The 14,140-nt window shown below is 50.7% G+C and overlaps 1 protein-coding gene across 3 annotated transcripts; it reads right to left on the bottom strand.

Annotated features, from left to right (window-relative positions):
* Positions 1-36: 36 nt before the first annotated feature.
* TSEN54 (tRNA splicing endonuclease subunit 54) lies at positions 37-10,405 on the bottom strand. Of its 3 annotated transcripts, XM_074846909.1 has the most exons (11): positions 10,337-10,405; positions 10,037-10,195; positions 8,663-8,726; positions 8,435-8,518; positions 6,393-6,491; positions 6,034-6,086; positions 5,583-5,681; positions 3,830-4,464; positions 3,210-3,270; positions 2,353-2,469; positions 37-1,288 (listed from the first exon to the last, which is right to left on the bottom strand). In XM_074846909.1, exons 1-11 carry the CDS (start codon positions 10,363-10,365, stop codon positions 1,138-1,140), a joined length of 1,551 nt encoding a protein of 516 aa, XP_074703010.1. In that variant the 5' UTR covers positions 10,366-10,405; the 3' UTR covers positions 37-1,137. The 3 variants fall into 3 exon arrangements, with proteins under 3 accessions (XP_074703010.1, XP_074703011.1, XP_074703012.1); XM_074846910.1 differs by lacking the exons at positions 8,663-8,726; positions 10,037-10,195; positions 10,337-10,405 and adding exons at positions 7,055-7,101; positions 7,203-7,259 and having other exon boundaries at positions 8,435-8,495; XM_074846911.1 differs by lacking the exons at positions 8,435-8,518; positions 8,663-8,726; positions 10,037-10,195; positions 10,337-10,405 and adding exons at positions 7,055-7,101; positions 7,751-7,817.
* Positions 10,406-14,140: the final 3,735 nt, after the last annotated feature.

Here is a 14,140-nt window from a genome sequence, read left to right as displayed (position 1 = left end):
TCTGGGAGAATTAAGAACCACACTGAGGAGCTTGCATTGTTGGAAAAGGCTTTTTTATTGCTTAGCCTTCTCCCCGTCTCCAAAAGGAATTCAAAAATTATCAAATAAAATGCATCTAAACCAGTTGCTGTCACAGTTCTGAAAACCTCGATACCGAGCACAGCCGTGCTCAGCACGCTTCCATCCACTGAGCAGACTCTCTGAGCTTTTGCATAGAGGCTAAAACAAATTTGGTACCTGGATATCCTGGTGGAAAGTGCCCAAAGCAGAGCCTGGAAAGCAGCGATGTCCTCAGTTTGGAGCACAACAGCCACAGGACTGGAAGGCTCGTGAGGAATTTGTAGCTTCTTTCTTTACTCGGGGATCTCACTTGCAAAAGACAAGACAAGGATCCACAGCCAGGAAAGAGGATGTCAAGCTGACACAGAGGGGGCCGCAGCACAGCCCTGTGAGACCACTAGGTACAGTGTGCTGGTATCGGCAGCCAAACTTTAACATGGCATCTGCGTGGCCAGAACACATCTCAGCACAGCCGCTACCGCAGCGGCTGTGGTGCCATCCGCAGTGCTCTGGGGCTTTCTGTGACCTCCAGCTGATGAACGCACGGTTTCCTGCTCTCAAGTGCCTGGAGACTTTACTCCAGGTTGCTGAGTTTTATGGCTGTGCCTTTTTCAGATCAGAATCTGATCTGACAGTTGTTGGCATAGATGAATGACAGAGACTCAGGACACCACCACTGATCTGCCTGGACTGGTGTAGCACAGTGGTTCTTAACATGTGATGATCACCAGCAAAGTGTTTTCTAACAGTCCACAGGTCAAAGATGACATGGAAAAGGCAGATTACTGGTCCACGAGATGAGGAAGCTGAAGAACCAGTGGCTTCAAGAACAAAGCAGTGTGTGTTCCAGTCCAGAAATGCCCAGCTAAGCCATACACACTTGTTTGCTGCACATTTTGCTATTATGCCTGAGCCATCTGGTTGGGTGAAGTCTCTAACAGTGAATAAACTGGTCAACTACCCAAGGTTCCAGTTATCACAGGCTCTATTTTCTGTAATATTTCATTAATTAAGAAAACAAATCCTGAGTAAAGCTCTTCCCTTCATCCCATACCATTTCTGCAAGCAACAGCAACTTCAGTGATTAACATCAACTGGCAGCTTGAATTCCTTCAGTGAATAAAAGGCAATTTCTCCATGATCCACCAGCGCAAAGACCACCGGGACGTCCCCGCTCTGATATGTAACCTGCTTCAAAGCCCGCAGGGATGGAATCTGCTCATCAAAGCTGCAGAGAGAAAAATACCCCGTTGTTCTCAAAGCAAGAACACAAAACTGTCCTGGCCAATGATCACAATGGGTCACTTTGGTCTTAGGAGTTGGTAGTGACCCTCCCCACCCCTTTCAGTCAAAGCAGGAGGCTGCCAGCCCTGGGATACCGAGAACTGGGAGCTGTCAAATCCTTTGCCAAAAACAAGGGCAACTGCACACTGCTCCACACTGTGCCTATTAGATGCAGCTCACAGAGCTATTGGCAAATTGCCAGTCCAGTGCAATCTTAGTATCTTTGTGCTAGGAAGATCTTTAGGTTGCTGGGATCAACACCTGACCTGCTTTTCCCTCCTTTTAATTCTGCAGTTTGTTTGCTCTTAAATGAAAACACTTATAAAGCAAGGATCATCCTACTTGCTCTCAACAGACCTTTGTAAAACTGCATTACCACCTTCCTTGCTCTGGCTACTACAGCTCCAGAAAGTGGAGCAGGGACAGTTTTAGTATATATGAAAACTAGAAAAGGCACAGACTGAACTTTGTACCTGCCTCTGAAGTTTAAGTATCAGATTCTGGATCCAGCAAGAAAGGGGACACCTATCCTGTTTGTACTTATCTTAAAGTTACATTTGACAAAGATCAAAGTACTAAACCCCTGGCCCTGAGCCTGTAGCAAGCTCTGGGAAGGAACATCTCTGCAGAAATCCATAGGGATCTGTGCTGGCTGAGGATCCAGGTACCATACAGCTCCCTGCAAAACTGAGCTCTACAGGAGTTTCACAAGCATTGCGTAAATACAGCTGTGGCTTCTTATTCCTGACTCCAGTAATACTCAGACATGAGCAGCAACCAGATGACCAAACAGCTTGGGCTGAGTGCAAGGGCTGGGGGAATTGTCAGCCACAGTCTCCAACAAAGGAGGAACTGAAAGAAAAAAATAAAATTCCGGGCAGGACCACCCTCAGGGGAGGCACTCTGATATTCTGTAAAGCTCACAAGATGCTGGGTCATTTACAGATCATTAGGACTTCATTTCCACACAGCAACTGCTGTGTTTCACAGCATAAGACCCATGGATACCTCCGAACACACATCCTGACATATGGCTTCCCAGGGTTTGTCTTCTTAAACTTGGCCACAGCATCTGCCTGATACACGTTGAAGTCTATCTTCAGGCCCTCTGGGTCCTCCTGCAGCCTGCAGGAGAGAGAACACATCCACATTCATATGGGATTGAAACACTGTAGGGTACAGATAAAAGCAGAGAGAAAGAGGGAGCAAAAGCTCTTGAAGCCTGGCTCCTTTGGGCCCCTTGAAAGGCTTCCCTCCTCAGAGGGCTGACCCTGCAACTGTTCTAATTACTTTCCAGATCTTTCCTGTAGTCAGAACAGAGCAAACTCCCACCCCACATCTGCCACACTCCCTTCTCTGCAGACCCCCTCACAAGAAGCATCACTAACAGATACAGAAGCAAAGCACTGCTCTGCCCTACAGGGACTGCACACAAACACCACACCGACTCTTTGAGGCAGGAGCAGAACCAGAAGTCCCAAAGCCAAGGTTTTATAATCACTGCAGCAGGGATGGCAGCACATTCCAGGGATAAGGCACAGGTGAAACCCAACCAAACCCCTGGGGGAGATTACCCGGCTGGGCTGCAGAGAGAGAGTGGCAGGAAATGAGTGCAACCCCGATGTTTTATTTGGCCTGGAATGCCCTAGCTCTGCTGCTGCAGGACCTAGTACTTCACAGAAACGTCAACCCCTCACTACAGATGCAACAGGGTCACGGAGCAGAGCGCTGGGTTCTCTCAGCATCCTGGCTGCCAGGCAGCTCCCAAACTGCTGCTGCGAGCATCTCGCAGACCTCACAAGCAGGGACAGTCACAAGATACCGCCACTCCCTAACAGCTACGAGCTGGCTGGCTGGATACTAACCGGGAGGCTCCGTCCAGGATGTGGGAGGGCTGCAGCACGCTGATCTGCTGGAGGAGCGCAGCTGGAGGGAGAAGGAACAGGAAAGGATCAGACCAGCTATTTTCTTTCCCAGGGCACTCCAAGCTCTCCACCACCACCCACAAGCCTTCCTCCTCCGACAATGGCTGGCACCACCACAGTCACCACTGGCTACTTCAAAGACCTCAACTTCCTCATCTCCCCCCAGCGCACAGCCCAGAACACCCTGCAATTGCTTTGCATCTTGCTGGCCCTGATTTCACATGCCTAACAGCCTAGCAGGAAGGATTGCAATACAGTAGGACATGGGGAATGGATTAGAAGACCTCCCAAGGCCCTGTTTATCCTGGCACTTGAGTGAGCTATAAAACAATATGGAAAGGCATAGGACAAGCTTTCTTCTCTCTCCCCACGTCCATGGCTGGGCTCCTCTGTGCCTGCGTTGCCTAGGCCTTCTCATGAGATTCACCATCTCAAGGTACTGTCCCCTAGATGTTCAGCTTCTCGACCTAATCCCTTTTGCTGCTGCATACCAGGCAACGTTTCACAGAGTTGGGGGGGGAGAAGGGGGACGGTCCCTGTCAAGTTCCCAGAGCCTCTACCTGATGAGGTAGCTTCATCCGGCCGCAAAAGCGGGGTGACAGCTTGGTCCCAGAGATGCGGCGGTCGTCTCCAAACCCTCTGCTGGCTCCTCTGCTCCAAAAGGGCTTTGTACTCCTGCCAGTTGGAGCAGTGCCTCACCTCCCGGTCCGCATTGACACTGCTCTTGTACCTGCTCTCCCTCTCTCGCTGCTCCCTTTCCTTCCGTGACAGCTTCTCCTGTTTCTGATTGATGCGTGCGCACCAGCAAGCTGCATCAACCTCCCTCCCTGGCACATTCTCCGGCAGGAGCCCGTCGTCAGGCGAGGGCAGATGCGTGCATGGCTGGTCTGGGGCCACGTTTGGCAAGATGATGGTGGTAAAATCCCAGCGAGGAGCATGGCTGCCAGTGCTGCTCTCCTTGTGGTCTCCAGCCCGGCTCCTGGAGGGGCTCAGGGAGTCCTTTTGTCCTGTATCAAGAGGAACTGGGTTTGGCTCCCCCTCTCCACTGCCAGAATCTGATTCCTTTGGCTGTTCTGACAAGGGCTTCTCATCCATGGGAAGGCAGCTGGAGTCTCCACAGTCACCTCCAGCTTTTTCAGAGGTCCCTTCAGCTTCTGGAAGGTCCTCGGATACCTTATGTTTCTTCTCATGCGACCTAAGGACAGAAGCAGCAGCATAAAAGACAGGGAGAGTGTGTGGTGGAACTTTATTCCCTTTGAATCCTGTCTCCTCCCCGCTAACAGGAAGAGTGCAGTCTGCCGAGCCTGAAGGAAGGACTGCAAAGGTGGCAGGAACCCCCAGCCAGGTCTGCAAATCCTTGACAACCACCTCTTGGCTGGAAGGAGAGTGTTTGCTTGTGTGAGAAAATGAAAAAAGCAGACCAAAACAAGCAGTGAATACCAAAGGCAGAATAAACTTCTCAGCAGTCCTGCATGAGGTTTGACTTCAACACCAGAACTCCAGTCTTGATTTGTACAGACACACGTTCCCAACCTGCCGCACAGCTTCCACACACCCCATACACTGACCCAAACACCTCCACACAAACATGATGAACTTCAGCCGAAACAGCACAGGCCAGGCAGAAACCTTCCTGCCAGCACCTCTTACTGCTGTGAGATTCAGTCCCTAGTCCCAGAGATGGGGCAATTCTTAAACCAGCAGATTTATCTCTCAATTCCCAAAATTTCTTAACTCCTCAGGCACTGATTTACTTGTTAACAGGAAAGGACTTGCAGATCAGTCTCGTCCTGTTTCTTAAAGGATGATGCCACCTACTGGAAGCTGCCATAATTATTAGCAAAATTACTAATTATGTCAGCTTCTGTTTGCATTTAGGCAGCGTCTAGAGGCCATGCGCAAGGACAGGACCCAGCTACGCTCTCTGCTGTCCAGTCCTAGCACGTTAGCTGCATTGAGAAGGGGTGGGTAAGTGCAAGGTGGGCACTGTGGTGTCTGTGCTCCCTCTAAAAAAGAGCAAGAGGAGACATCTGCCACGTGTTTCTTCTGCACTGACCTCCACCTTTCTATTCTGGCATCTCGGCACTGCAGTTGGGAGGCTCAGGGGCACTTTGCCCTTATTAGCCCTGCCTGAAGTACAGATGTGACAAAAGGGCACACTGCAAAGAGTTCACGAAAAGCCCTGCACTGCCTGGGGACAGCCAAGAGCAGCTGTGCCAGGCACATCACCCACAGCACAAAGGGCTCAGGATGCTGTTCCCAAGCTGCAGAGCCTGGGAGAAGATGGAAGAAGGCTTTGGGCCACACCCTTACCGGGGGCTGGAACTCCTCCTCCTTTTGCGATGGTGTTTCCCAGAGCTGTGGCAGTGACTTTCCAGGTTCAGTTGCCTCTCGTAGGGAGACAGGACAGTGCTGTAAGGAGACACCAACACAGAGGCTGACAGCAGGGCGGGGCAGCGAAACCACCCTTCTGCTCAGCCCCCAGAATACAGCAACAAAAACCTTCTCTTCCAGGCACAGAAAATCCACAAGCAGGACCAGGATGGTCCTCAGTTCATGACCCATTTCACGTTCCCAATCACCTCCTCAAGAGGGAGGAGCAAGGAAGGGTAGAGTGCCACTTTTAGCCTTTAATCCTCCCAACAGACGAAATGCAGGGTCAAAATCCTCTTCTCTGCCGTTCCACTGGGGCCATGCAGTGGGCACAGAGCTGCTCAGGGTCTTCAGAAAGGAGAAAGCAGCGTGGAAAGAAAAAGCTGGTTACCTGGGGTCGAATCTCAGTACAATATAACCCAGTTGCTTCAAGTGGCTGAACACCTTAGAGCAAAGGAAAGCAAGAGAGTTAAATGACTACCCTAAAACCTAACAATTTACTTCAGTTCCACTACAACTGAGTGAACACAGTGTGGCACTGGCAGAGGAGAAAACGCCAGGGTTAGGACTCAAATGAAAAGAGGGGAAACAGGAACTGATCATCTGGAAGAAGGTGAATGGGAAAAACTGAGAATGACTCCCCTTCCCTCCCTAACTGTCCTGCTCTGCTCTCAGCCACTGGAAGTTGTGTGGCAGAGGCTGGGCTCTCTGCCTTCATCCTCCCTGCAATAGCTGGAGGTCCCAACACACCTGGTAATGGGGCAGGCTCATTGCCTCCTGGGACAGCAGGATCTCGTAGGCTTCTTGGATTGACAAGGGCAGGTCCCTGTAAAAGAGCTGAACAGAGCCCTGCAGGGAAAAAGCTTGGTGTTGAGAGAATCACAGGGAACAAATCTACGCAAGGTCACACCAGTCTCTTCCCACTAGTCCCAGCACCCTCCCTGACATATATCCATGTCTCCCCATGTACGACCTGGATTATTTACAGTCCCTCTCCCATGCCCAGTTCCCCCCCATGCCCTGGTTTTAGCAGCTGGGTAAGAAGTTCCCACCCACAGCTGTCAGGTCCTGCTCCAATGCTGCATCTGTTTGGAGGATGCAGCTGGGAGCACAACACTCAAAATAATCATTGCTTTGGAAGATAACTTTCTTTAATTTTGATGATCTCAGTGATTCAGGACACAACGCAACTACAAAAACATTTAGGAGAGGAACTGATGGCATCCTCAGGTGTCATCAGTTGGTGGCTCCCCAGAGGCATTTACTGCAGTCCCAGTCATCCCACAGGTAGATTCCCCAGACAATAGCAACTAACCTCCAGGAGGCAGTTTTAGGCTATGCCTCTTTTTCCTTTTTTTTTTTTTGAAAGTGTTTATTCATAAACAAAGAAAACAAAACACTAGGAACCACACCTCTCCCATGGGATGGGCTGAAGGCATCTAACTGGTCTTTTCAGCTTCTGGGGAAGAGATTTTGTACTCAGCAACTGACAACATTTTTTTTCATCCACTTGTTTATGATCTATTGTTTGTCAAAATGCCAGAGGTAAAAAAGCCCTACCTTTGCAGTTAGGATTTAAGGGATAGCATCAGATGTCCACAATCTGATTAAGTTTTGCTAAGAGAAAAAAAATTCCCCTTTAAATCAGTGCACCCATTCTACTGATAACAGGTTTGGGTGGAGAGACAAAAAAACCCCTCTCTATAGCAAAGAAGTCCAACTGAGCCCTAACCAGCATTTCTACAAGCAGAGAAGCACTGAAAGCAACCTGGTCTCACTCTCCTGTCCACCACATTTAAATTTCTTTCTGCCATATATACTGGGAAGACATGCCAAGTAGCAACCCCAAAGATCTCTGCTTAAGTGTAACACACCTACAGCACTGGCTGCTACCTAACTGCCTTCCATTCCAACACCCTTCACATGGAAAGATCTGATTTAGTGCCTAAATGTGGCCCTACCAAGCTGGATAGTCTCACTAATTCTTATCAGCTTCTTAGAGAAGCACAGAAAAACTGCTAACGAACTTATGCACCCTTCATTGCAAAATATGTAAGATACACTGGGGATAAGGCAGGAAGTCAACTTATGACAGAGAAGGCACTGACCAGTCTCAGATGTCCTCATTAACTGTACACCAGTTCTGAGGAAAAGGATTTCTCAGTATCAAACATTTAATTCCAATTAACTCCTGCAAGGAACAGAAGATAATGGTTTGATCTCATTTCCAGAAATTCCCAGAACAGTGAGTTTTCCTGGACTGTGGAAGTTCAAGTCCCTATACCTATAGATTCAGTAAAGAATTGATATATAAATGTGTGTTTCATCACCCCCAGAGCTAGAAAGTAAAGATCTCAATAGAAAACTTTCTCACATGCTCCTCAAGCTTCTTTCACTCTGGTAAGAGAGCTGACTTATTACTGCTATACTAACAGGAAATTTGGATCAGCTAAAACTCTCCTATTCTCTGTTGTCATATTTGATGTAGGAGCAGTTAAACACGATACCAGCTGAATAAACTGGCCACTGATCCAACTAACACACACTGTCAGTGACAGAGAGGCTGCTTTACAGTACAGCATGTGAACCCATGGCCTGGAGACAAACTGCTCCATCAGCAACAGGCTGAGAGAGACAATTCCGGCAGAAACAGGTGTTTACCTGCTGCTCAAACTGCAGCAGCAACCAGGACAAGTCAAGTGATTTCAGACTTCAGTCTAAAGCTGCTACAGCTCCTCCAATCATTCAGGAGGGACCCAGTGCCCCTATCCACGCGCAGGTACCCTACTTACACACTCCAGCAGGTACAGAGCTTCCTCGGGCAGCAGGCACTGTTTGCCACGCTCTGTGAACCCCATGGTGTGCCAGAACTTCCCCTGGAAGAAAAGCACAAATCCCAGATGGGCTCTGGCTGTTCCCTGCTGAGAACCAGACTCTCTCCCATTTCAAGCAGCAAATTAAGGAATCTGCAATGGGCAGCAGGAGATGACGGCACTGAGTACTCTCTGCAGCAGACTCACCGCAGGGGACTGCAGCTCTACGATGCCCTGTCCTGGCTTCCACTCGGCTTTCACCAGACTCCCCCTAAGAAGGTTAAAGATTAGTTCGTTATTACTAGCATGTCCTACAATCAACTCCTATTGTAGCAACAAAACAAGCTCAGGAAGGTATCAAAAGGCAGCAAACCTCCAGGTGGCATTTTTAGAGGGTAAGGCCTTAGAAAAACATCATCCTCTGCATCCAGCAGTACCAGCTGAAGATTTTATCACCTACAACTAGTTAAGAGTGTCTTCAGTCAGCACTGCAGACATCTGTCCATAGGCTACAGCAGCCTGCTGGAGATGCATGGCCTAAGCCAAGTTCAGATGCTGCCAAGACCCTCTCAGATTGCTGTATCCCACCCACAGGTACTCATAGGAATAAGTGAATAGCCGAGAAGTGGAGGGTGACTTCGCAAGAATGCAAACATGCATTTTTAGCAGCTGGCTCAAGGAAACAGAAGGTAAGACCTGTAGGGTTCACCATGGCCTTGCCCTACTAGTCAGTACCGCAATTTCCCCATGTGAAAGAAAACCTAAACCTACTCAGTCACCCTCCCAGCCTGACAGCCTCCACTGCTGCCCCAGACACGCACTGATGGATGTACCTGAACAAACAGGACTGCGACAACAGTGGAAGATAACAGTCCACCCCGTCTGACCTGCCTGTCTGCTGGAGGTCGCCATTCTCTCTCTAAAGTCCCCAGTGGTGTGATTTTATGTGAATAGTTTCTGCTGCTACTAATCAGTGCAGACAGAGAAACTGTTACCAGAAAACAGCAGGCCAAACAGGGAAAGCGTGTGCTGAGAAGTAGCACGTGAAAATCTCCCCAAAAAGATAAGCTCCAGACACTGGTTGTGCTGTTGAAACCACCACAACTGATAAGCCAGGGACACCAGGAGTCAGTCCAATCTGCACAAGGCCACACGTGAGCATCGGCAAGCGGCTGTGTAACTCAGACTGTGCCCAAGAAGGCTGTAACTGCTATTTGCAAAGGCTACACGATTATGCACACACCTGAGAAAACTAAAGGCCCTTTGAGGGACTTTCTGAACACCCACATTGAAGCCACTGGTGTCCCAGTATGACCTCCTGCTCCGGAGGGAGCAGCCGGGGTGAGCTGCCCTGGAATTGCTCCAGCCAGGGAGCTCTGAGCAGCTGAACTGAGGGGACAGGCAAGAGATGTTACTGTGCTAACCCCTACCTGCTATCAACTGCTCGATTTTACTCATAATAACACCTGAATCGTTAGCAGCTGTGCTCTGACCCCCCCGCCATGATCCCTCCCAGGAAAGAAGGACTTTACCCCCCCGTGCTCGGTGGCTCGGCGCAGCCCTGCAGCCCCGGGGACTTACAGCCGCTCCACACGCTCCTCGGAGAGCAGCTGCCACTGCTCCTCCCGGCACCGGCGCAGCTTCTCCGCCTGCTCGGCCGAGCCGTCGGGGATGAAATCCTTCTGCCCGCGGAGGCGCTGAGGGGCCTTGCGGCCGCGGGCCGGCAGCAGCTCCGCCGCGCTGCGGGGAGAGAGCGGGGGCACGGTGAGGGGAGAACGCCCCGACACCCTCCCTGCGGCCGCAGCCGCCCAACTCGGGGCACCACCCCCTCCCCCGTGCCGCGGGCAGCCCCCGAGGCCTCCCCGCCCCAGCGGGCCCTACCTCGGGCGGCGGGAACCGCCGGGCTCCATGGGCGCGATCGCGGGCAGCCGCTTCCTTCCGCCGCCGGCCCAAGAGCCGGCAGGGCGAGGCGGGCGCTAGCGCGTCCCCTGGCGGCTCGGAGGGCTGCGGGCGGCGGGGACGGGAGCGGGGCGGGGCGCCGAGACACCCGTCAGGCGCGCGCCGGGCCGCGGGACGCGCGGGAGCTGGGCGGGGCTGGCGGGCACCGGAGCGGGCACCGGGGCTGTGTCCGGGGCCCTCGGGGCGAGCTGACCTTGGCAGCAGCCGGCAGCTCCCCCGGCCGCTCTCACAACCGCCCCGCAACAGGGCCGGGGAGAAAGTAAAGTGAAACGTCTTATGGATTGAGATAGACAGGGAGGTCACTCCCGGATTACAGTCATGGGTGAAACAGGCTCAACCTGGGGAAAATTAATTTATTTTCCAATTAATGTCAGTCCCAGGTGTGGATATCTGCTCCGGTGAGGCCCCCTCGGGGCCTGCTGGGGAACACTTGCTCCAGCACCTGAACCCCCTCTTCCCCTCCTCGTCTCTCCCTGACCGTGCTGCTCACAGGGCCATCACTCACAGTTTTTCCGCTCTCCTCACACTGCATTTTGCCCTTTCTTGCATACATTTCCCCAGAGACGTCGCCAGCATCACTGATGGGCTCAGCCATGTCCCACAATGGGGCTGTTGGAACCATCTGGAACCAGCCAGAACCATCTAGAAGTGGCTGCATCTGGCACGGGGCAGCCCCATCCCATCCCCTCCTCACCGAGCCCCCGCAGCCCCCCGGCTGGTGCTGTGCGCTCTCCCGATGTCCCGCAGCCCCCACAGCAGGAGCAGCGGTGCTGGGGAAGGAGGTTTCTCCCTTCAGTGGGTGTCACTATTTCTCACAGCTCGGGCTTCCGCAGCGCCCGGCGCGGTGCCGGTGCCGCCAGGCTGTGCAGAGCGTGCAGCAGTCCGGCCGGGCTGGAAAACAAGAAACCTCCCTGCACCGCGGCCTCACGCCTGTGCTGACGCGGCTGGATTTGCTGCCTGGGGAGGTGTGAATGGACCTGATGGAGAAACACACCAAAAGTTCAAGTTTCACCTCAAGCCCGTCTCTTGTTGCTGCGAGATAGCTTGCTGGAGTCACTGAGCCTCAAGTAGGAAAAATACAGCTTTCCCCCCGCTGAAGTCCCTGGTTCCCACTGTGGTTTCCCAATAATAGTCCTTTGACAAGATGCCAGTATAGGCAGATGAATGCAAAAACCATTCCCCTCCATTTTCCACTGAATGGTTTAATTTTCGCTTCCTGCCTGATTATTTCCCCCTGAATTGAGTCTTCATCCTGCAAAGGGATCAAGTGATTTTGGTCAGCAGTGCCTCTCCGCGGCATGCAGGGGGGATGAGGACTCACAGTCAGCGTGAGGGGCAGCGGGCTATGCTGTGGCAGCGCTTTTTCCTCCTGATTTCCAAAAAACATGTATTTTGGAGGCTACTTAGACTGCCTGATTATAACATAATCCCAGGATGCCACATCCTGTGGCTTTCAATTTATGGGCTGTCACCCCTTTGTTTAACTCAGTCTTTCTTTAAAATAGATGTGCTTAAATTGCTTGGGGAAAGGCTCTGATCCAGAATTTGCTTTTGTCACCCACTGTGATTACAAGACCCAGAAATGTCAAGACTAATCTCAGTTCACGTTTCTTTTCAATACTGGGATTTTAGCTGTCACAGGGCTGGGGGGGTGTCCTGTTCCTCACAGGGGCACCAGCAGAGCCTCATCCATGGTGAGACTCATGTTCTCCCCAGCTGAAGCCTCTTAACAGCCCTAATTGACTGAGTGTCATCAGCTGGGGGTGTGTGGTCCTGGGGGCTGCATTTTTTTTTCCTCGCTTACAAATGGAGGGTGAGGAGGGGTTGTTTTTCCTTGTTAGATATTTTTCTGGGTTTAAGTTAGGGCTTTTAACATTAAGTATCTGTCTACCTGCCTTGAAACCATGACTGTGATGTTCCTGTTTTTTGATTTGTGTTTTTGTTTTTAAGTTTGAGGTGTTTTTCCCTTTGCTCTGGGTGGGACCTTAGTGCATCTCCAGTGGAGCAGCTGTGCATGGCAGTAAACCTAAAAAGCAGCTGATAGGGACTGTCCTGAGCTCTCTGTAGTAACTCTTTGTGGCAGGGCTGTGAGAAGGTAGACAGCTGCTCTTGGAGCTAAGATACTGGTTATTGAGCTAAGCAGTGACAAAACTTGGTTTTGTGAGTGAACAGGCTGCTCAGGGGGTCCTGTGAGCAGAAATAAGGATGGATGTGGGAATGTGAGCTCAGAGACTGCTAGGGAGGAAGAGTACGGGTGTGAGACACCACAGAGCAGGATCCAGCCCTCATCATCTGGGTGGCACATGCAGCCATCAAGCAGCCACGAAGGAAGTTGATGGTGGAGGTCAAGGCTGCTTCTCACTCCCGTGTGGGACACTGCCCTCACCCCAAGGGGAAATGGGCTTGATTTGACTGGAGACACACAATGCTGAATGCACCAGTGCTGTGCACCAGGACTGTGGGCTCTCAGAGCAGGTAAGTGTGCTGATTTTGCCCACTTCTCTCTTTTTTTTTTTTTTCTTTTTTCTCTTGGGATAGGAAAAATGTTGATAAAGTGTAAAAAGTCTCTCAAGATTGAAAGTGTAGGCTGGCTGCTTCTTCTGAACAGGGCAGCCTGCTCCTGGAACTCCCTCCTGCTGCTGACCCTGGTGCTCCGGGGGAGAGCAGAGCTGTGGTGTGGGGGGACAGGTTTGAGCCCTTTCAGTCCTTTCCTGTTGTGTCCAAGTCACGTTTGTGCCGTCCCTGTAACCATAAATTCATTCTGGTTAACTCCTGGATGAACTTAGTGTAAATAGAATCAGTATTTTTTGAGAAAATAAGAGAAACTGTGGCCTTGGGATTGGTTTTCTAGTTTCTTGTAGTGTGCAAAGCGCAGCCAGGTGGGAATCGCGTGCTCTGTGCTTGAGCTAAGCATCTCTGCCAGGTACGGCTACCTGCTTTAATCCCTGTGTTAAGAACTCCTGCAGTTCCTGGCATGGTATTTGGAAATATTTAAGTAACTCTGCAGAAACCAGCTGTGCCTCAGCTGTTCGTGGCTCAGACTTTATCTATTTGCCAACAAATGGTAACACTTAGAAAACAGTGAGACTGGTAACATTGCCCATCCATTTCAACTTTGTTGCAACCCATGGAGCATGTCCTGATACTTGGAGGTTTTGTGTGTAAATGCTCTATGTTATTTGGGACAAAAAAGAATATTACAAACTCCCTAAAACTGGTAAGTGCTTCAGTTCTTGTGTGTGTCGCAATACGTGCAGTGTTATCGCAATTGCTTAGCTCTGAGCTATGCTCATATCATCACTGTTCAACGAACCTGTTATCACAGGTTAGCGGTAGTTCAGCATAAAATTGTCTAATTGTTATTATACTTAATTATATTCTAGTGGAAAATATTTCAACTCTGAGCTTCTAGAGCATCATATAGGCAACTTAAACATCTTACAGTAGAATATAAGAAGGGAGGGTTTGGCAATTTCAACAGGATTTGGCAGACCTTAAATATACACTAATGTACTTGGGTTTGGATGAAAAGCAGATAACGGTGTCAGGTGTTACAGCTTGTCTAGAGGTGTGGGATCAGTCTGTTTTCTAGCCTCACCTAGGAGTTTTTGGCACATTCCTTGATGCTTTGGGATGCTTGTGATGCCTGTGATTGTTCCCACATTGTGTTATAGCTGGGAGTTTGGGCAGGGCAATGGAAAGAGACTTTTGCCCAAAAAAGAGATT

Source organism: Strix aluco, chromosome 21 (assembly GCF_031877795.1).
Source record: "Strix aluco isolate bStrAlu1 chromosome 21, bStrAlu1.hap1, whole genome shotgun sequence".
Taxonomy (NCBI): domain Eukaryota; kingdom Metazoa; phylum Chordata; class Aves; order Strigiformes; family Strigidae; genus Strix; species Strix aluco.
This window is presented reverse-complemented; position numbering and strand designations above follow the sequence as displayed.